This window comes from Camarhynchus parvulus, chromosome 4 (assembly GCF_901933205.1).
Source record: "Camarhynchus parvulus chromosome 4, STF_HiC, whole genome shotgun sequence".
Lineage (NCBI taxonomy): Eukaryota > Metazoa > Chordata > Aves > Passeriformes > Thraupidae > Camarhynchus > Camarhynchus parvulus.
In genome coordinates this window covers 56,128,857-56,152,258 of record NC_044574.1, presented here as the reverse complement: position 1 = coordinate 56,152,258, position 23,402 = coordinate 56,128,857, and the positions used below count along the sequence as shown (strand labels likewise).

General features: G+C 41.3%; 1 protein-coding gene across 3 annotated transcripts in view; it reads right to left on the bottom strand.

The window, feature by feature from the left end:
* The window catches only part of ARHGAP24 (Rho GTPase activating protein 24), a 184,413-nt gene that overhangs the window by 109,194 nt on the left and 51,817 nt on the right, over window positions 1–23,402 (bottom strand). For all 3 annotated transcript variants that reach the window (XM_030948382.1, XM_030948385.1, XM_030948384.1), the window contains exon 3: window positions 9,203–9,290. In XM_030948382.1, the coding sequence (XP_030804242.1) occupies window positions 9,203–9,290 (88 nt within the window). The remainder of the gene's footprint in view (window positions 1–9,202; window positions 9,291–23,402) is intronic.

Here is a 23,402-nt window from a genome sequence, read left to right as displayed (position 1 = left end):
TTAACTGAGTTACATTTTGCACCTGCAGATTTTCTTGCTGAAAATGGTAATGAGCATGGGAATTTTATGTTGGTTTTTATTATTATTATTGCTATTATTACTACTACTATTACAAAAGACTGGCAAACATCTGTACTAGAAAATGCCCCATCAAATGATGGCATCTTGAACTTCTATGCTTTGGAGCTTGCCCCCATAACATTTCTGTCTCACTTCTTCCTACACTGCTATTTTCATTACTCAGTCGAATACGGAGTGTCTTTTAACAACTGAAATACAGAAAGTGCACACAGACAATTGCAATGAAACCATTATTGTTCTGTAAAACCTTTCCTGCTGACTAAAGCTGACAGATCCTCAATTCTGTAAGTGAAATAATCATCATCACAATCCATCCAAAAAATATCAGTATGGGCATTTAGGAACATCTTGTGTCAAAAGAAGCTTGAATCATCACTGCCTCTGACTTTTCACTTTTTCCCAGTAATTTCTTCCTCATTCACAGGATTTATTTGGGAATCTAAGTTTCAAATTGTGCTTCATGATATGTCAAGGCTATTCCAAAAAGCAATACTGCAGCTAAAAACTGAAGCCCTGGACAGGCTATCCCAGACACAAGAACATCTACTACTTCACTGGACTTTTTGATGTCGCCACTAGAGGGACTTACATGAAGCTATAAAAACCCCGAACAACCAACCAAGGCAGACAGTGTACTTAGAAAAAGGCATTTTGGCTTCTTCTGAGGCAAAGTTCGTACTTCCACCCCAGAGAATGCTCAAAGTATCAACGCACAAGATTTTGCCCTGGCAAACAAAACAGTCACGGACACAAGGTTAATGGACACAGACCTTAGGGATGACCTGCTGTAGCTTCTCAACTCATTCCAGCAACACATCTGGAGTGCAGTTTATCTTTAAGCCCACAGAGTCTGCACACTCAAAGTTCGGGGATTTTCTCACACCTTTTAACAGAACAATGAAAAAAGCCAATATTGTGCTTCCCCTCACCTATAATGTGGTCCCCAGATCACTATCAGAAATGATCCAAGCAACAAGCTCTCATTCCAGATACCTTGTCTCGCTTCCCACAGACCACCTGGCTTTGTGAGAACTCTCTCTTCATTTCTGGCACTACTTAAGCCATTTTCCAACATTATTAATGATCATCAAAATCCAGTGCTGGCTGCAGAGCTGAGGCAGAGAAAAGACATCTCATTGTTGCTGCAATTACAACTGGTAGTATTTAAAATAGGCTGGGAATAAGCCATATCCCTCAATTTAATTTTCATTATGAGCTACACCCTCAGTGGGAGCCAATCTGGTGTGCACATACAACAATGGTGGAAGACATTTATCACAAACTCAGCCACTGAGTTTGCTTTTTTGCCACTTACGTTCCAAATTCTCCTGTGCAGCAGATGACCTCCAGAATGACAGCAGTGGGTCACAAATGATCGATATTGCTAACTTAACACACCTCAGATCACATGCACCACGGGCTAAGCAGGATCAATAAAAGCAATCCACTTCTGAATTAAAAGACGCAAGTGAAAAATAACATTTTAACTTCAGCTTCATACACCATGCTTGAATAATGGTATGTTTTTATGGAGTATGGGTGAATTTTTATAGTCTGTACAGTCTTCTGCCACATGAAATTAATGTCACTGAGAACAGATGATTAAGCAGAACTTCTTTAGATGAAAGAAAATGAAATATACAATTGTTCAGTAGATTTCAGAAATTATTCACTTCTCTCACTTATTTTCAAAATAGACTGTAACTAGAACATAACATTCAGAAAACAGGCAACATTACTACTATTTCTAATATAAACACACTTTTAGCCTATAGTCTGCACTCATTCACCAAGATAGAAGGGGTTAAAGATAATGGGTTTTATATATCAAAATCTGTGATGTTCCACTAAATACAAAGTTGCACGCCCAAGCTATCTGAGCAAGGAGAAATGTGTTTATTCTGCACATGCTGCATACCTCAGAGAAGATATTCAGAGAAGGCTCTTCTTTTATTTTTCTTTGAAATAGTTTTTGCATCTAGATTTAATTCCTTCACTTCAAAACCAGATGGCCTAAACTTCTACTATCAGATAATTCTGGGCTGAAAAAACCCTATTAATTAATGCTTCCATATTTAAAGAAATTATGTGTAAAACTGTTATTTCAGGCTCTTCTTTGCTACATACCAGTGCTTGAGTTCTACCAGAAAAGCAACCTCATCTTCTGAAAGGGAAAAGGTGCTTGCATGATAAACAGGACATTTTCTGGTAGTCTTTTAGTAGCCCAAATCTGAGTCACACCAATATCAATCTTTAATCTGCAGTATTGTGAGGAGATCATGTAATATGAGATCTTAATCTTTAAGATGCAGTATTGTGAGGGGATCTTCCATATGAAGGAGATGAGGCAAAACTACTCATGTCACTCTGGAAATATGTGTCTCAATCTCAGCCTTGCTGTCTCCCCCAAAGCCCTCGTATATAGGTTATCATTAATTCAGACTGACCCCATTAATATGCAAGGCTTGTTCTGCAGGTATCATCTCAAATACCTGTAGACATATAGGCACAGAAAGGTAAGACTTGATTCAGTGTCACAGAGGAGGCACTGGAACAAAAGGAAGGTTTCCTAAATTTGGTGACTTCACCCAGTTGTTGCTCAGTAACCATGACAAGAAAGGCACAAAAACTTAAGTGAAAGGGGATATCACATGCATTGACTTGTACAGAAATGAGCAGATTTTATGGTGGCAGCACAACAGCTCAGTGGCATGACCCACCATCTCATTTCACAGGGATGTAGCACTGAGGATGGTTTGGGTTTTGTTTTTCTGAAAGCTACTAAGGAGACAAAACTGGGCATATCAACTAAATCCGCATCACGAGAGCTGCTGCTCAAGATGGAAAAGCCTTCCTTTCCTGTGAGCCCTCACCATTAAGCATGGGAGAAACATGCAGCAAGGCTTCAGCCAGCTTCATTTCCCTGGCTCACTGACTCCAGGAACCTCCAAGACTCACTTAAAAAAAATTTAAAAATCAGTTTTGAATCACCTTTCAAAGGATGAGAATGAGGCAGTGCATGCCAACGCGTTCAAGTGCAGAGAGATTGCTCTCAACTAGATACATTTCTGAGAAATGTATCACCCTTAATAAGGATGGCAATGCTTTCAGGAGATCCTCGACAAGGAAGGAGCAGTGCTTAGAGCTTCTTTAGCGCAATGAGCGATTACACAGAGATATCTGTGCAGCGAGGCTGGTGCCCATTTGATTAAACAGCCTGTCTGCTCCCTCCACGAGATATCAGAGGTACAATTAGTTCAGTCGGCGCTATCAGCAATGCCCTTGAGGTGCTGTGCTCCTGACGACTAATGAAGAGGCACTGCTGGCTGTCAGCACGTACAGGGGGAGGCATTCATCTTCCTTCCAGCATCAATTAAATCCGCCCGCATCATACTAGGAGCCAGGAATTCAGCACCGGCAAGGAGTCAGAGCAGCTGAATGGTTTAACACTTCGGTTTGGGGTTTTATATTGTGGAGAAAAGGGAATAAATTGAGCTAGCTATGCTGATGGCAAAGGGAATACAGAGAATCTGCCTGACAGCAAAGGCAGAGAGCACCCGCAGTGCTCAGGTGTGTGCACACGTGAGCTGTGGAAAGCCTTTTTTTTTTGTATCAGGGCAGGAAAAACCTCCTAATACACAAACAATTTTCTCCTGAAGTCAACAGAAGAGAATTTGCTTATTCCGCTGTGTTGCCAATATTCTGCTAAGCCTTCAAGGAAAGCTATTTGCTGCATGTGTGGGTGTATCCTCACTTAGGACATGGCAATTACTCCTGAGAAGACAAGGCAGGGAGCTCTTGTCCCTTATTTCTTACAAGGCTACATACTTACAGAAAAGACACAGTTCTATTTCAAAACAACAGGCTCAAAACCTTCTAAAACATTTCTATCCCTGAGACATGATGCTGCATCATATCAGCCACAGTCAAATGTGTCAGCTAATCACCTGCCATGCTTGGTGCCGCACTGTGAAGTACAACCTCTCCCATCCCACGAAGTCTGGCTGTCAATAGGACTAAAAAGTACTGATATCAGAGGAGAAGGGTATTGAAGTTGAAGCTACAGTAAGCACCTAGGTATCTAACCTGCTAAGGTACATAGGAGCACTACAAAGAAAATTGCTTTTTTAGCTGAAAAAAATATCTGTAATTTCTGTTTTGTCTTACTTGTGTACCTTAGGGAAAAAATACAAGTGAACTTAGCAAATCCACATTTTCCAGGCCTTCATGGACCCTTAATTAAAATCACTGTGAATGAGGAGATGGCAAAAATTAGCACCTAGTGTGGCCTTCTCATTTGAGATGTTTGAGAACTCATAGCGAAAGTCTCAATGGGCTTAACCTGCTAAACACTATACAGCAACAGGGAACTCAAGAGGTTTTGGTAACTTCACAACAAACTGGCAGTCATTCATCTTCTCAAACCTCCCAACACCTTTGTGGAGGCTGAAGGGGCTATTCACTGACAGGGAGATCGGTGTGACACACACAGGCAAAACAGAGCCCACCTGGCTCTCAGCCACAGGGGGCAGAGACCCACCTATGCACATCTGAGCTGACTAAAAGCAGTGAAAATTTATGGTAGGAGAAGCAGCAAAATAGTTTACAATCCAATCTTTCACATAAAAGAAGCTTAAAAACCCCAAGCCTCAAACTCATCTCACACTCCCCACCAAAACAGGTAAATTACACTTCTTGCAGGTTGCCACACAACATGCAATCCAATACATGAAGAAACAAAGAAAAAGGCTTTTGGATGCCACTCTTCCTCTGACTAATGAAAAAAAATTAATTATTTCAAAGTTCTTGGAATGTAGTATTTCACTCCCTTACAGAGGTTTTAATTAACAGCCTGACAATCTGACCTTTAACAAAGTGTAACTCTTGCCTTCTGCAGTCTCCACCATCCATGACTCAAGACAAAATCTCATGTTGCCTGATAGGAAGTGATACAGCCCAGGATCCACAAGCACAAGAAATCAGGAGGCACACAAATGCAGAAAAAAAGCATCAGCAGAGACTCCAAGTGACTTTGCTGGATTATTACAATTCTTTCCTAACAGTCTGAATAACCCCTAAGCACAAAAGTTTTATTTAAGCTGCAGACACATAACTTGGGGCTGCATAGAGAATGCCTTTAGTGGGATGAACTGACTTTGGTACCTCAGTAAGACCAAAGGACAAACTGATCTACACAAATGCACATGCTGGACTATGATACTTTGTCAATGGTAAAAAACACAATACAGCTACACAAAGTTTACAAGCAAAAGATTCCACAAAGAATACTGAAGATCAGTATTTGGAAATGTATGTTCTAGTTTAAACAGTACTAAATAAATATTAAAATTCACGCAACTGCAAAACTCAGAACTCTTTAGGATATTTGTGTCTCTAAGGGAACTCATGATTTAGATCAGAGCATGCAAACAGGTCACCTGCTAGTGAACATGGTACTGAAAGTAACCTTGTCCTCTGTGTTAATTTTTCATGAAATCTGCATTAATACAGGACAGGGACAAAGAGAGATGTAATTCAGTAACATCCAAATGGTGAGTATCGCTGGAGTGATGATCTGGCTTCTTACCTGAGGCCAAGCTGCAAAATGATTTATCAGACTCAGAGAAGGACATCAGCTAGCACACAAGGATCTCAAGTAACAGCAGCTGCTGGGGTAGCAGTATGAGCGGCTTGGTTTCCAGGATCAAATTCCAGTCATGATGAAGCACATTCCTTTGTCCATTCAATAACCATCATCTCTTCTAGACCAATTGCCTACATAGGCCCAGATTACTCTGAGCTGGTGGTGCATCAGAAAATGAGGATTCAAGTCCTTGGAGCTCCTACAAACATCCAGACATCCCTGGGAAAGCCACAGGCCCCTGCTGCAAGGCTTCACATGCTGCACTTGCTCCAAATGCCTTCAGGCAGCAACCCTTGGAGAGTCCAGGGGACTCTAAAACTTGTGTGAGAAACAGGGGACAAGCCTGAGCTTCCCACATCTCTGTGCTTGGCTCCTCCTGGTGCCAGTGAGGCGCAGGAATCCCGTCTGCAAAGTACCACACACGTAAACCACAGCTGTGCCCCTGTCCTGCAGCTAGGGGTGACATGTAACCCACCAAGGCACAGCAAGGTCACCTGTTTCAGTTCCCTGGTAACACAGATTCCCTCCCCCATTACACTGCACACCAAGAGGAAAACCTCAGCTTTCCTTTAAAAGGCACCCAATGCACAGAATGAGGGTTTATCCACTACATAAAGCTCAGAACAATTAGCAAATACAATGCAATCACTCAAAACTAATCACACAACTTGGCTGCATGTGCACATTTCCCACTAAAAGGTATTAATTTAAACCCTCTTCTGATTTTTGTTGACCATGAAACATTGCTCTGAGTGCACAGGCATCACTAATCATTTCATGGTCACTGACTCCAGCACAAAAAACTCCCACACACAGAAGAGTGGTGTGGGCTTTGTGCTGTACAGGAGAGTTTCTCGCCTGTAAATTAACTTTGTCAGCTCGCCAAATTTTTTCTTAAAGAAGGAAAAAATTTAAGTATTAAATCATCTAATGACTTAGAGAATGAACAGAATGTTTTCAAAATGCAAATTGAAGGCATCTGTATTTTAATTACAGCACCAAAACTGCAAGATACTTGTCTCCACACACATTTTTCCATTCATCTTCAGAGATGGCTGCATAGAGTATTAGTTTCCTAGTATAAACCTACTCCCACGTACATTCCCAAAATAATTTGCATGTATTACCAATAAACAAACACATGCACACAAGTTTTCAGGCCGCCCACAGACACAAGAGACAAAAAGAGGACTTGTCACTTTTGTTTTTGGGATAGTAACTAAAATTGCTTCAACTTTCAATACAGGGAAAAAATGCAGGAGCAGCATGAGCTTCGGCACCATACATTTAACACAATGCTCAGTTGACAAAATCTTTAAAAATGTGCAAATAGATCCTGTTGCTGCATAGCTGATTTCCCATATGAAAGCTAACAAAGGCTAAACAGAACCTTAGCCACAATACACTTTTCTGTGTTACACTCAATGAGCTCAGTTGTGTTGTTGTCAGCCTATAAAACTGACTTTTATACTGAGTCACTAAGAGGATACAGATGACAAACAGCTCCATTACAGAAGGCTGACAAATTCTTGCCTTGAGAAGCAACAGTGACATGACGACAGTGGCAACGCTCACTTCATCTCTGCACAAAATACAGTTGGCACTTCTACTTCACATCTGCACTGTGATACCTCCTCCACAGCCAGTCTGAGTCTTCATTTTCATTTCATCCCCCAAAGACCAGTGCTTTGGCATGAAATGTGCCGATTTTCCAAAAAACCCCCTTTTTTTGGTCATGAATCCTTGGCATTAGATGTCCTGTAGGAAGTCTCTGCAGCCACATGCTTGTTAGCAAGGAAGGGTAGGGGTGGGGGATAAATACACTGGTGCTATCCTAAAACACATTCAAAACCCCATTCTCAGAATTGAAAACAAACAAAACAAAAAAAGCCTACCTGATTCTCAGGGATGCTCCAGATAAATACTGAACTCAGCTCAAAAGTAAGTACAAATTACTATTAACTTGAATTTATGGAAAGGTGGTGTAATAAACACTTTGGGAAATGAAGCATGCTCTTAACTTGGTCATGAAGGATAAGCATCCCCAGGGTCAGCATTATCAGACAGGTTAAGGTGTCATATAAATCAGGACATGGAGAATTCTCTTAATTTCCAACAGAAACAAGATTTTAGTCGACTCCAGACTTGCAATGCTAATAAACAGGTTTCTTTCAATATTTTGAACATATAAAAAAGTGACTTTGAGGGGAGACAGTGAGAAACTTTTCAAATCGGGTTGATTCAAGATTGGGGTGAGTATTAAACCTCAGAGATACCACACTGGCTGTCTTTGCATAACAATCCCTTGTGCCCATGGCTTTCACAATCAAGCTTTGAAGTCTACTTCTTATTTATTACACTTTTTCAATTTATTATAACTTGACACATCAGTGAACACAACTACATTTGTGCCCTGATGGTAAGACAGTTTAAAAACAAGAACAACAGACATTACCATCTATTTCCCCTTCTGAACAGCCATGATAGGAGGCAATTTAAAAACTAATACTGGGATTAACAGAACATATGGAATAAATACACTGGGCCGACAGGACGTGGGAAACAGAATTCTTTAGTTTGGAAAAAAATGCTTAAAATCAAGTCCAATTATTAACTCAACACTGCAACATCCACCACTGAACCATGTCCCTCAGCATCACATCTGTAAATCTCTGAAATAACTCCAGGTATGATTGACTCCCCTACTTCCCTTCCACAAGGAAGTCCCAATGCCTGACAACCCTTTCAGTGAAGCAGTTTTTCCCAATATCTAATCTAAATCTCTGCTGGTGCAACTTGAGGCCATTTCCTCTCATCCTGTCACTTGTTACCTGAAATAAGGTCTCCACCCAGCTTCCCTTTCTCCAGGAGAAACCACCCCCAGCTGTTCCTCAGAGCGGTGCTCCAGGCCCTTCCCCAGCTCCACTGCCCTTCCTGGGCTCACTCCAGCCCCTCAGTGACTTTCTTTAGTGAGGGGCCCAGAGCAGGACACAGCACTCAAGGTGGGCCCCTCCTCCCACCAAGTCCAGGGGGACAATCCCTGCCCTGCTCCTGCTTGCCATACTGCTGCTGATCCAGGCCAGGATGCCACTGGCCTTCTTGGCCACCTGGGCACTGCTGGCTCATGTCCAGCTGCTGTTGAGCACCCCAGGTCCTTTTCTGCAGGGAAGTTTTCCAGCCACTCTGCTGCCAAACCACAATGCCACATGGGGCTGTTGTGATCCAAGAGCAGGACCTGGCACCTCCTTGCCCTGAGGAATTCTGCTTTACACTGACAAATAAAATACACATCCTTTTCCTGTGCTGCCTGGGGGTGAATGAAAAAATTATGAACCACCATATTAACAAATTAAACCTTTTTTTCCCCTTAAATTGAATCATTAATCACTTTCAGCTTCTGTTCTGGCAGAACAGATGTGGCCATTTGTCACTGAGGACAAATTGCAAAGGCTTTTGATAAGGAGTAGAATATCCTACCTGGAACAACCTCAAAAAGGAACTTTCCTGGACTTTCTTCATTGCAGGGATGCTCAATTACTCTGTTGCCAGGCAGAAAGATGGTGCCCTAAAGAAAAAAAGTAACAACAAACATGGGATTAAAACTGCTGCCATACTTGGACAGACTAATGCCTCTTCTTTTTGGACTGGGTTAAACATGAATTTTTCACTGTAAACACCTGAGCAGCTGATTTCCAAAGTGAGATTGAGGAGGGATTATCCCAAAAGCCAACATCACAGATCACTTTAATTAACTGAGGCTTTTGACAACAGCTTTAAGTTTTTTTAATCTCTTGGGTATTTGGTACCATGCAGACTTTTGTACTTATCACATGTACCAATCCCACTGTTCTGCAGGGAAAAGTCGAGACCTAAAAGCAAGGAGTAGTGAAGAGCTAGGAAGTTCCATGTGTGAGGCTGGTGAATGCACCAGCCAGGCTTCTTGGCTGAAGCCAAAGGGGGTGTGGATAGAAGAGGACCCTCAGTTTGTGGGGTGCATACCCAGTTCCTGCCCTGGACCCTTTTCCCATAGCATCCCAGGGAAGCAATAGAAGGAAGACATCCCACTCCCACCCAGTGGCTGCAGCATGCCAGGCTGCTGGTGCTAAGCCACAGCAGGCACAGAGAGAGTCCTGCCCAAACATGTGTTTGCTGCAGGCAAAGAGATGTCAGAAAATCTCTGTGATGGGCATTGGTAGCCTTTATTACAACTTTACTACCTTGAGACAGGTGGAGAATTTTAGCTGTGCATACTTCTAGTAACATCCAAAGACAAAAACAACACCTGTAACCCTCAAAACATTTCTGGGGCTGTGTTGAAGACACAGCTTATTCCCTCTTTGGTCTGCTGACATGTGGCATGGATAGACCACGCCTTTCCTCTGAGAGGTCTTTTTCATTTTTAGAAATTACAGCTCCTCCCAGTACCATTTCAACCCCCATCAGCAGGCACTCCTCCACGAAATTATGCTGGGATGGCTGTCCAGGGATAAATTTTCAGAGCAGCATCCTAGGAATTGTATTAGGGACAAGCTCTTCACCATTGTTAATAGGAGATAACACCTACTTAGTAATATTCTGCAATTATGGCATAATGGGGCCCCCATCTCCAAAGTAAACAACTTACTTAACTTACACATCTTAAACACAGAATACATCAAGAAAGGTCCTTATCCCCTGACAGATCATTGAGTCCAACATGAAGCACTATTTTCCATAGTAGTTTCAACCAAATGCCCAAATATGTCAGACCCCTCATTTAAACAGCCCTAAAGATATCCTTGTACATGAAAAACATCAATTTTGCTATCCAGTATTCATTGTTATGACCTAGAACCTTCATTACAAGCAGAACCATTTACAATTATTGGGAAGTCGAGAGACAAGGTGAAACACTACAGTTTTCTCACAAAGGAATTCCTACAAAACGACAGGAAAAAGTCACCTGAAAGAACAGGGAACAAACATTTCACAAAATAAGTATTTGTTCCAGCTGATGTGGAGTCTGGGCTCTGTACCAACTTGTCAGTGCTGTGTGCCAGCAAGAACAGTGTCATCACAGGAAGGCGAAGAGAGCGCACAGCGATTTCGTCAGAACATACAGAATCACCCCCATGAAACACTGTGATGCTTGCTGCTGCTGAAAGCAGATGAAGCAGATTTCATCAGAACATACAGAATCACCCCCATGAAACACTGTGATGCTTGCTGCTGCTGAAAGCAGATGAAGCAGATTTTGTCAGAACATACGGAATCACCCCCATGAAACACTGTGATGCTTGCTGCTGCTGAAAGCAGATGAAGCAGATTTTGTCAGAACATACGGAATCACCCCCATGAAACACTGTGATGCTTGCTGCTGCTGAAAGCAGATGAAGCAGATTTTGTCAGAACATACGGAATCACCCCCATGAAACACTGTGATGCTTGCTGCTGCTGAAAGCAGATGAAGCAGATTTTGTCAGAACATACGGAATCACCCCCATGAAACACTGTGATGCTTGCTGCTGCTGAAAGCAGATGAAGCAGATTTTGTCAGAACATACGGAATCACCCCATGAAACACTGTGATGCTTGCTGCTGCTGAAAGCAGATGAAGCAGATTTTGTCAGAACATACGGAATCACCCCCATGAAACACTGTGATGCTTGCTGCTGCTGAAAGCAGATGAAGCAGATTTTGTCAGAACATACGGAATCACCCCCATGAAACACTGTGATGCTTGCTGCTGCTGAAAGCAGATGAAGCAGATTTTGTCAGAACATACGGAATCACCCCCATGAAACACTGTGATGCTTGCTGCTGAAGCAGCACAGCTTTCTGCTGAGGTGGAACAAGCAGCAGGTATTAGCAGTCATGGGCAGATGTCCCCACTCACTGCATATACAAATGTATCATAAGCATTAAGTGCCTTGGTCCAACAGCCCCATTCAGTGGTCTTCCTTCATTCCTGCCACAAGCAGCACCCCTTAACACATGTCACTCCAAAGTCTTCTCTGAAATACGTTATTAGGCCGCCAAAATATCATAAACAAAAATGATTATGTGAACAGGAAAACATAAGTCACAGTACAGTTCAAATTCTCATATTAACACCTAAAGAAAACACAGGAAATATAAGGAATACATTTTTCTGAGACTTACGGGAGCCTGGGAGTAAGAATCTCTAAAAGGCATTTTAACTACACGTGTTTTTGTCCTGTGTAACAGACCATTAAGACTGGTATAAGACTTTATTTCCCACTCTCAGATTGAGCTGGTTTTATGCAGAAGAAGTTCCACCCAGCACACTAGATGAGCAGATCACTCTTCATGCTGGAGTTTCACCGTCCTGAGAGCTTGCACCATTGAGGGCACACAATATATTCAAGCCAATCACAGGTCTTGCTACTCAATTGAACAAAAATACAAAATTAATGACACCTAGCCTACAGCACTGTAAACTAAAATCAATTCATGAGATAGTAAATGAAAACTGCATTGAACTTTGCTGTCAACTCATTAGCAACAGGCACGCTGCAGACTCATTACAGTGTAATGTTCTCTGATTCTTTAATGCAAAACTCTTTTACCATTTACAGGGAGCTCTCCTAATGACAGATTCTTGAGAACATAGAAACAAAAGTGTTTTATTTATAACACTAGTGCCTTCGTTTCACAGATGAAACCTATTCCATCTACTAAAATGTAAAGCCTAAAGCCACACACAATAGCTAAGTTCATATTAAGAGAAAGCAGACAGTAACACCATACATACAGGGTATTGCCATAGTTTATAAAGAAAATGTCCTCAAGTGGTGATTTTATTTCACTATTTCCAGAACTATTTTGCAAATATCAGTGCACACGAAATGCTTCAATATACATATGCGAGGGGTTTTTTAAAATTTAAAAAAAATAGTTTTGTTTGTGCAACATGCACCTGGGTGCCCAACTCCAGTGGAGAAAGCATTAAGAGAGCAATTGCAGCTCTCTCACTTCCCATTCTGTCTGCTTTCACACCCATCTGTCTGCCTTCACCACACAGCAACACTTCCCCCTTGCCAAGCTTTGTAGCTGTCTACATAACGGCACTGAGGCTGTCTGGAGTGTCACTTTGTTGAGTTTCACAGCAGCTGATGCCCAGGGAACACATCTCTACTGTAACAAAGCCCCAGCTGTGGGGTATCTGATACAAACAGGGTCACCAGATCACTGTTGGTCCCCTTGCTCAATTGCATTTCTGGGCTCTTAAGGTGCAACATGAGGCCTATCCTTACAGCCTGGAGAGTCCCATGAGTATGGAATATCAGTTAGTTGCAAAGCTTCAACAAATTCAAGCTCTGCTTTCTACCTTGAGTACCCAATTCCAGGGAGAAGTAGGAGAAAAGCAACCAGATAGCCTTAGACACCCAACAAGACAGTAATTTGCATACAAAAGAGGAAGGTGATTTCCAGAGGAAATACATGTTTAACTTGGCTGTCAGTGCCATGTGTGCATGCAAATGTTCCACAATGAGGCAGCTTCATAATGCTTCACATCAAAGTCTTCAGATCATTCAAAATATCTTAAAAATCTCAACCCAAGACTGCAGACTGGAGCAGATGAATACTTTGCTTTCAAAAACAAAAGAAACCAAAAAAAACCCAAAAAAACTCCAAAAAAACAGCATGGTGCCACCAGGAATCGAGACATTTCTATATAGAAATACAGGAAAAAGGGAAGTGGGAGGAAAATGTGGCCCCGACCCAAGTCTCTCCTGGCTCCCATTGCCATTCTGTTTGCAGGCTGTGCCTCCACCAAATCAGCAGTGTTTTGCAGAGCTCCTGCTGCAGTATGCCCGAGTTATTTTTCAATTTCCAACACTTCTGTCCTTACCAGGGCAGCTCTGCTTCTCTAGCTGAGCATTCAGGATGACTCACAGCACGCAGGAGAAATCTGAATTGCACAAGAAGCATTGGCCTTTTCGCTAACAGAATAACAAGCCCACTTTCAAAGGAGATTCTCACACACACAAAGATTTTTCTATAGCACACTGTTGCTTCAAGCCAAAGATCTAAACAGCAGAGCAACACATTTGATAAAATCAAAAATCTGCATAAACAAGCGTTTAACTTGAGAAAAAAAATCTGCTCCGTTAACTAAGTGCTTGACAAAACACTGTAGTGCAGCAAGAATGACATCAATCTACTTTGGATTAGTCTCACAGCATGACACAGTCTTGCTCAAATAGATGTTTTATCCCATGCTGGTCCCTGAAAACACTTCCAGCACCATTCAGCAGCTGAACTTCAGGAGGAAGCACGGAAGAGGAGACAGGATGGCCACCGCACAAGTGTTTCATGAGGAGCAGCTGACAGATGGTGCTTCTGTTTGCACGCTCCGTGTGACACTCTGCACCAGGGAAGTGACCCTGGGCCTCCTGCTGGCTCTGCTCCATTACCCTTCCCTAGGTACATCTCCCCTGCCTTATTTCAACTCAGTTTCCTGAAGCAGACTTACCACCTTGTCCAGGAGATACCAGGTTTCACCCAAGAAAGCTTATGGTACAAGGAATTTTGAATATCCTGACTGGTAGATGTGAAGACAAATACATGATTTTAAATACATCTGGATGGATTTTTCTCAAAAAGCACATAGAGACATGAGGCAATTAAGTGCTTTCTTGCCAAAATAATGTTTTCAGGTTTTATCCTAATACACTTCCCCCCCAGGGCTATTTGCCTGCTGTAGTTTGTCCTGCTACCCCTTAAAAAAGGATGAGAAGTACAGAGTACCAGCAGTTACATCAGATGTTCTTCTTGTCCTTCCAGCTTTGATTATTTATCAAAGATCACTGAACTCCACTTTGACTTTTAAGTTAGGTGCTTTTTAGTTACATATCTGTTTTTGTGGTTTCATGGAAAACTCATCACATAAGCTCTCAGAGAAGCGGGAAGATCATCAGCCAGGGAAGAGGCAGCTGATGGAGGGGATGAAGAGGCAGAAGGAATCTTTGGGTACTTGTGTCTTCCGTATGACTCACAGCCACATCCAACACAGCAGTGTTCTCTGGTTTCTTTTGTCACTGTTGCTGTTTCTGCAAAGTCCAAGCTGTCAAACTTTGGAACAACAGTGGACTTAAGCTCAGATGGCATCTTAAACTGAAAAATGCCATCTGAAAAAAAATTGAAAATACTTTTAGTGAATAATCCTCTCAACATCACTAGTATTTACAAGGTCACCACCAGAAAGGCATCTACTGTATTTCACAGAGAAGGCTGTTAATGAATGTAAATTAAATACATGACACAAGTATGTTTCTACATGTATATGCAGACTTGCACACCTATGAATTCATAAATAAGTGATGCATAGCAAAGAAGGAGAAAGCACATGCAAGTTATCAGTTATTTTTAAACTCTTGTTCCTCCCATTGCTGCTTCTCCTTTTAAGCTACCACAAAAACAGATCTCAAGTCCAAGTGAGCCCTTTGCACTGCCCAAGAGCCTACAGACACAAATCCACACATACTGAGGTCAGTAATGAATGAAACCTGCACTATGCTCACCACAAGCAGTTTGACTGCAGTGGTTTTTAAAAACTCAGCTCTACTTCCACCATTACAATTCATTTCCAAGATCCCAGTGAAATCACTTGCTGCAAAAGGGCACAGCAACTCTGAAAGCCAGCCCTTTCATCTGACTGCCTACACAGAAATATCTGTATTTCAAACTGGGCCTGAGCAAGTTCTGCAGCTGGCTCCAAACCCTGGGTCAGTGCAAATTTTTTATTTTTATCATAAGAATGGATTTTTACACCACTTAAGGAACTAAAGCACTGAAAGAAGTATATTTACTGCAGGAGATGATACACGCCTTGGCTTGTAGTTATTGCAGCCCTTTATAGTTTTGCAATATGTACAAGGAGAAAACAATTGCTGGGGGTGACTTTTCAGATTTTAGAGGATAACATGCCAGGAATGAAGAGAAGGAAAGAGAAATTACAAAAAAAACCACAAAAACCAAACCACCAAACCAGGGTTGGTTGGATGAAATTAAGCTATTACACAGCATACTTTTTTCTGGCATAAATACCATTGCATTTGACATTTTCTTGTCCCACTAAGTTAATACATTTTTAGAGTTTGTTTCTGTTGAAGAATGAGAACTATTGTTTAGTTCTCAGAAGCTCTGCAAACAGGAGCCTAGAGAGATCTTTTTTCCTTTACTTAAAGCAATGTTCAAACCTACCTGATAGCTTAATATTAAAAAAAAAAGGTAAATTCCTTCCCATGGTCGGGAATAGCATCTCTACCATTTGCCTGATAGGGAGCAACAAAACATTTATTCTGACATGAGACATAGAACTGACAGTTTCATTACTATGTGATTACAGTTTCTTTAAAGATTTTTCTCCTTCTCTCCTGCCAGACATTTCACTTCATGGTTGAGTGCTTCTCTGCTTGAGAGAAACTTCTTTCCTCAAGAATGAAGCAATCTTGGCTTGAGCAGCCACTAGGCAAAAAACTCCCGTATTCGTCCCATAAGAGAAAGCAAGCTCATCCCAAATTAAGCTATTGACAGCACAAAAACTTAAGTTTGCCCAAACCCAGAGGCTGGATCCATACTGCATGCTTATGGTTTTGATTTCTCTAGTAAGGGCAAGAGAGAAGAAACAGCTATGATAAGACTGAGCTCAGGTAAGAGAAGAGAAGGGGACAGATCACAGGGTTCAGGGGCAGGAGGTGCCTTCCTGTGGATCCCACTCTGCAGTTTCCATATTACTCAAAGAAACATTACTTGGTATTTTCCAATGGCAAAGAAAAAAAAAAAAGATGCCTTAAATAAATTCAGAATGCACTGAGTTTAAGAACTCATGAATACAAGCTAAGAGCATTATTACATGCACACATGGAAGTTCTGATAAAATTAGGCTTCACAATGGTCATTAAATTTTGATCAGCACACAAAAATGGAACTGGGCACTAAGGAATTTTTAGGTACTTTTATTACAGAAAAAATATTTTCAATAGCTCTGGTCAGTAAGAAATTCACCTTTTAATTAGATAAACACTAATTCAGCTTTTAATTAGATAAAATTCGATTCTCCCAAGATAAAAAGCCAATAAGGCATCAGAACACAAAGGACCAAGTCCCGCTTTACAGATCTCTTCTGCAAAGGGAATTGACCAACTTCCAGTCCTGAGAATATCTAGGTCAAAACAAAGCAATTATTGCCCAAAAGGATAAAATTTGATAAGAGGAAAATTTCCAATATGACCTCTCATTTATACACAAAGCTCTCCAGTGACAATCTGGACAGATACAGCAACACTGTGAGAGACACACTGGCCTGTTTAGAAGTCTGGTTGACCTGAGGCCCTTGTGAGACATTCCTGCAGGGCAAAGGAGTCCAGGAAGGCTGGACATTTTTCAAGGAGGAAATCTTAAAGATGCAGAAGCAGGCTGTCCCCATGTGCCAAAGACAAGATGGTGAAGAAGACGTGGGTAAACAGAGAGCTTTGGCAGAGAGGGAAAATGAAGGAGAGTTTATGATCTTTGGAAGCAGGGACTGGCAACTTAGGAGGTCTAGGAGGATGTGGTGAGATTATGCAGAGAGTAAATGAGAAGGCCCAAAGCTCAACTAGAATTTAATCTCGCTACTGCTGTAAAAATGATTGTACAAATACATTAGCAACAAAAGAGGGCTAAGGAAAACCTCCACCCTTTACTGGATGTGGGGTAAAATGTAGTGACAGAGGACGAAGAAAAGGCTGATGTACTCAATCCCTTCCTTGGGAACACAACCAGCCAGCATGGATTTATGAAAGGCAGGTCAGCTAACTTGGTTTCCCTCTATCACAAGGAGACCCCCTTAATGCGTGAGGAAAGGGCTGTGGATGTTTATCTAAGACATTAATAAAACCTTTGACACCGTTTCCCACTGCATTCTCCTGGAGAAACTGGTTGCTCCTGGCTTGGATGGGGGCACTCTTTGCTGGGTTAAAAGGCTGCCTGGATGGCTGAGCACAGAGAATGGTGTAAATGGAGTTAAATCCAGCTGGCAGATGGCTACAAGTGGTGTTTATCTGCTGGAGAGTAGGAAGACTCTGAAGAGGGATCTGAACAGGCTGGATCCATGGGACAAGGCCAACTCTATGTTTTTTCCAGGAAATCTATATATGGCCAACTATCCCACCTAGGACAATTAATCTCCATGTCAAAGTAAAGGTTGAAGTTGCTGGAGATTTCCTAAAAATTACACATAAAGTGCAACTTTTACAGCATAAAAAGGGTGGCAGAGCTACATGGAAATAGGACCACAATACCACCAAAATCAGTTTTTCTCCTGTGCAAATACTCTTGTCAGCTTTTGTCTAGCAAGAACATTACAGGGAAATCTACCTAAATCTAAGTTATTATCTTGCAGTTTTTTATGGGAAGAAAAAAATTCAGTTTCACATGGAAAAATTTCAGATGTTAATGGCAAGGATTATCTATTTGGTTTGCAAGGGTTTTAATGACATTACTGCCTGTTGCTTTAACATCTATATCCATTGTTTATATTTAATCCATATAGTAAATTGCCTATGAGCACAGCTTATAAAGTGCTACTACACTACAAATACCACAATCACACATTTAATAGTTCATTTAGCTTTCTGGCATCTGGGTAGGGAACTCTGTTGATACTTGTTTAAGGGATTACATTAAGTAGCAGTGATCCTATCTCAGGGGGAGACCAGGGTCATGTCTTTTGTGCTATCTACACAAAATAGGTGCCACCTAAACAATTAGCACAACTGGAAAACTCCGATTCTCTGGTTACAAATTACTTCTCCTGCAGTACCATCTGTGTGCAGTAGGTACTTCCACATTTTACTTTTAGTTCAGCATCTTCATTTGCTTCATTCATTCTGTGATACTGTTTCTAATTTGACACTAGAATTCTTGGATAGTTTCATTTTTATAACTGATCAGAATCACATACTTTTACAGCTCTGTATGAGACACAGCTGCTCATTATTAGTCTTATTAGTGTATTAGTAACATGTTTTTTGAGAACAAGGCTTAAATTACAAGCTATGTAAGAAAAGGTGCCAGACAATCCCCAATTTAAGTAACTACAAAATCAAGGCAGAGTTTAGGAGGAGCTGGTTTAGGTCAAGTCAAGTACCAGTGAATCAGTTCAATTGTGCAGAATACATGCACATTTCTGCAATTCTGCTTGCACAAGTTAGGGTGAGGGTTTTTTGTGTACACGTGGTTTCCTCATAATCTCCAACTGGCACAATGCACACTCAGAACTATTTCAAGCTGTGGCAAGTTGCTGACATCAATTCAACTCCATGAAATGATGTGGATCACAATACCAACCTAGGGTAAGGCAACAACCACTCAAGGACCACCACAAACAATTCCTGTCAGTGCCAGTTTAACTGGCCTATTGTTTACCCTTGGATATCTCTTTTGACAGTCTGCTACTCCAGGAGGAATTTACCAGGCACGTGATTAAAATCACACATTCATAGGACAACACATATCTATATTTAAAGGATAACCATGGAGAAAAAAGTCCACCTTTCCATCTTTTATCTCAGCAGTTTGGCTGTAAGGACACTATGGGAGACCACACCAAAGCCAAAGCTGAGCCATAGAGCTGCTCCTTCTGTATGTGAAAGTTTCCAGAAGGACTCGCTCCTGCACCTTACCAGGGTCTGTAGGGAGGCTGGCCTTTTTAATTAGAGATATCTTTTTAAAATAGCCAATATTTTTCAAGACTATGCTGTCTCAAAATAGCACTTACTTCACTGAGAATAAATAAGACTCTCATATTCTAGATTTTTACACTCTTCTCTGAGTACCACCATCAAAGGTATTTTGCAAACATTCTGTAAACGTACAGCAAGAACAACTGAGTGTACGTGGGCTTACTACAGCTTTCTAAAATTTTACAGACTTAAATATCAAACCATCATTTATCTGCTTTTCCCCAGGACAGTGTGACAAGCTTTCTGCAGACCTGCTGAGGGGGGTGTATCCTGCAGAGTGCCAGACAGTCTGGAATAAAAATGGATTCAGGGTGACTGGAGGCCAGCATTATTAACTGCACTCCAGCAGCTGCTCTGTTCCAACAGTATTAATATAAATACCTTAGATTCCATGTTGCTATTTTAATAAGTTATCAAAATATAAGTGACCATGAAGGCCTTCAGGGTCTTCAGGAGAAACTACAGAAGCCTTTACAAAAGCAAGAGGACAAAATACTGTTTATGGAAGAGGAGAAAACAAGCAGTGTCTACACAGCAGGTGAACAGAAACAAAACTCCAGGTTTTCTGGCAAACACAGGAATATTCTGGCCACTGAACTGCTCCCTGCCTGGAGTTATTGTTGAAAAGGGGCCTTTCTTCCAACTATTAAGAAAAAGTAGTTCATACCAGTCATCTGCTGTCAACACTTTGGAATCTGGTTTTTTTTGAGACACAGCTCCAGAAGCTTTAAGCATTTCTAGATGCACATTTATTTCTGTTGCGCATTTGCTTTCTCCAAAGTGAAAACACAGGGCAAACATGTCAAATTAGTCAGCCCACCAATATGCAAGTGAAAACTTTACTCTGGAGCTGAACCAGAAGTGGCCCCATTTTCTGGCATGCTCACAGCTACAGAGAATAGTGACTCCAGCTGGAGCTGGGATCATCATGGGAAGCCCAGGTACCCATGAATTAGGACGTGGCAAGAAAAAGAAGGGAGTCTCAAGTTTATAGCAGTTTCTGAAAACTACCACTCTGTTTTATCTCATGGGACAAAACGTAACTGAGCCAAAAGAAAAACAGAAAAACTTCTGAATTCTAATATCCACTTGAGTCACTGGTTTGAGGATGCTTTCACAGGCTGCTTCCGGAAGCCAGAACACACAATGAAGGTAATCAATGATATTTCATTACTATTTTTAAAGGGTACAATTTTACAATGCCAGTGCTTCCACCAATGGCTATTACTGATCTTGCTCCCAACTTTGCCCATGTACCTCACAAATCTCTACACCGCTTTTTCCCCTGCTATTCTACCTCCTTACCCACTGCTTTAACTTTTTCTAGCTCCTTTCTGCCCTTCTGCAACATCAGTGAGCTTCAGAATGATCATTGCACAGCTTAACTAAAAGCTGAGTATTGTTTACTCAGCCAGAAATGTCCTCCACATCCACAGTAAATTAAAGTCAATCAAGGACCTACACAGCGAGCATCCAGTATGCTTCTGGATGAAAAAAAGAAGAGTGGGAATTCATTGAAGAACACAGGAAAAAGCATCCTGTTGGGGTTTCTCAGAAGAGAAGGTTCTGGGGAGACCTTCTAAGAGCCTTGCAGTACCTAAAGAGGGTATACAAGAGGGACGGAGAAAGACTTCTGAATACTTTTCCCACCCACTACAGAAAAACCTCCACCAACCTGTCTCAATGCACTCAAAGGCTTTCTCTCACACACATGGAAACATAACATCCTGGTACATTTTTGGTTTACTCTGAGAAACATCATCTTCCATTTAGAAAATCCAGAGCAACTACTTTCCCATTAACCTAACAACAAAACATGAGGCTGGGCATCCTTTGACTCCCAACAAAACACGGTCTCCCCGTGGCTTTGGACAAAAGGCCCATGTCCTTGTGGCTATGCTGCACAAAAGCCACATTTAAGATTTAATGGCTTTTTCACTGGTTTGCTTGAATTCTAATTAAAACACCAGAGCAACACCAGAGCAGCTCCACTCAGAAGCATTTGCTACATGATATCTCAGAGTGCCTGAGATAAGGGAAATCTCAGCAAAGGAAAGTGACAACATTAATTACACTTTTTCTGTTAAATACAGAACAGTTCATTAAAAGCTTTAACAGGTGGCAGGTTTGGCAGCTCTATTGTGTGCAGGTTCTAGACAGATTTATCATGCCTTTCATTTTAAAACATTTATGTGAATGCATTTGCTGAGATAAATTATCTTGCTCACAAAAGCATCCTGATCAAGGCTGCTTTTGAAGTGTTACATCAATCAAACCATGTTGTAAAAATGTTAGCATCAATTTTGACAAACAGCATCTCATATTTATAGCTTTGGTGCTCTCTCCATTAGTTTCCCTTCTAACTTAGGTATTTTGTACATTTTAGATCTACAATAGTCAAAGAAGTACTGAACACAAACTGGCTGAGTCATTCAACATGGCTGGATGGATACCCCAGGGAAAGCAGACAGCAGGCACCCTGCTGCTGTCTCATAGCAATCCAAAAAAAAAAAGACATCTAGACTCACAGGCAGGTTTTGGGAGGTTCATGAGGGATTGAAATGAAGGGCTGCTTTCATGGAAAGGCAAGGTTTCAGCCATTCCAAGGTTTTTCATTAGGCAGCTGTCCTCAGCAGCATTTATCTGAAGGGAAAGGAAATGGAAACCACTGCTATGGTTTCTATTTTTGTTCAGAAACTTATTTGTGTAGGCACTCAGATGCACAAAAGCCAGGCTCTCACATCCCAGACTCCATGCATCCAGCTAGGAACTTTTCACAAAGACTTGGTATTCAGGCCAACAAATATTTAAATACATATACTACGAATATCCAGTCCAACTGAGAGTGCCACTGAGCAACAGCCTAAACTTAAAATAGAGAAGTTTTTCAGATTAAGTTTCTGCCTACATCATCAGAGGTGTCTGAAGTGAGACTTAGAGCTATGCAGAATGAAGCAAATTATCAAAATTTCTACTGCTATGACCCACTGTCAGAGCACCAATCAAGAAGTGGGAGCCCATGGAACACTCTGTTTTGAGTGCAAGCTCTCCAGCCTGAGAGCTCCACCGAATTGCAAGATGATAAACACACAGCCACTCAAACACACAGCAGCAAGTTCATTCGAAGCCACAGAAACCATCTCTTTTCAGCAGGGTTTTTTTAAGGAACAAAAGTTTTTCCACTGCTCTGAATTAGAAACTCATGTCTAAGCCACCTCCTTTTCTATCTCCTAAGAAGAGTTTGTATCAATGATTGCTCCAGATCTCTTTCCTCTTTCCCCTTTAAAGCAGAGAAGATCAACTGATTTAACAATATTCCAACTCTAGGGGATTGAGTAGGTTTTCATTTTGAAACGCAAATTTGTACCAAAATTTAACAACCTCCCTCCAAGGCTTGCACTCCCATTCACCCAAAGATTTCAAGTTATGAGTGCTAAGAAGAACTGAGGATAAAGAAAATGATTTTTGAAAGCAAATGGCTTTATGATCTAAGAAAACCAGAGCAAGTACCAAAGCCTGTAAACACTCCTGTCCAACATTATGTCCACAGTCCTTGTCACTGAGTTTCAGGGCCTTTTAACTGATACACACTTCTTTGGTATCACCTATTCCAGACTTCAAGCATTTCTGACCAAGATGCCCCTTAAACATGAGAGCCAAACAAATGACAGTCACCACCAGACTTGAGGGATTCTCATCCTCTATTATTAAACTGAGAAGTTATTATTAAAGTTACATAAGTTACAGCATCTATCCAAAGGATGGGTAAGGACACAGTCTCATGTGATAGACACTGTCAGGATTTTGGGGTTTATGTCCCTCCTCATTATTAATACCAAACAAGTATCAAGGGAATTGCAGTCCATCCTGGTCCCTGCTATCTTGTACAATGTCTTTGCTACAAACAGACATTTGAAAGTAAGACAGCAGATGACAGAACAATAACC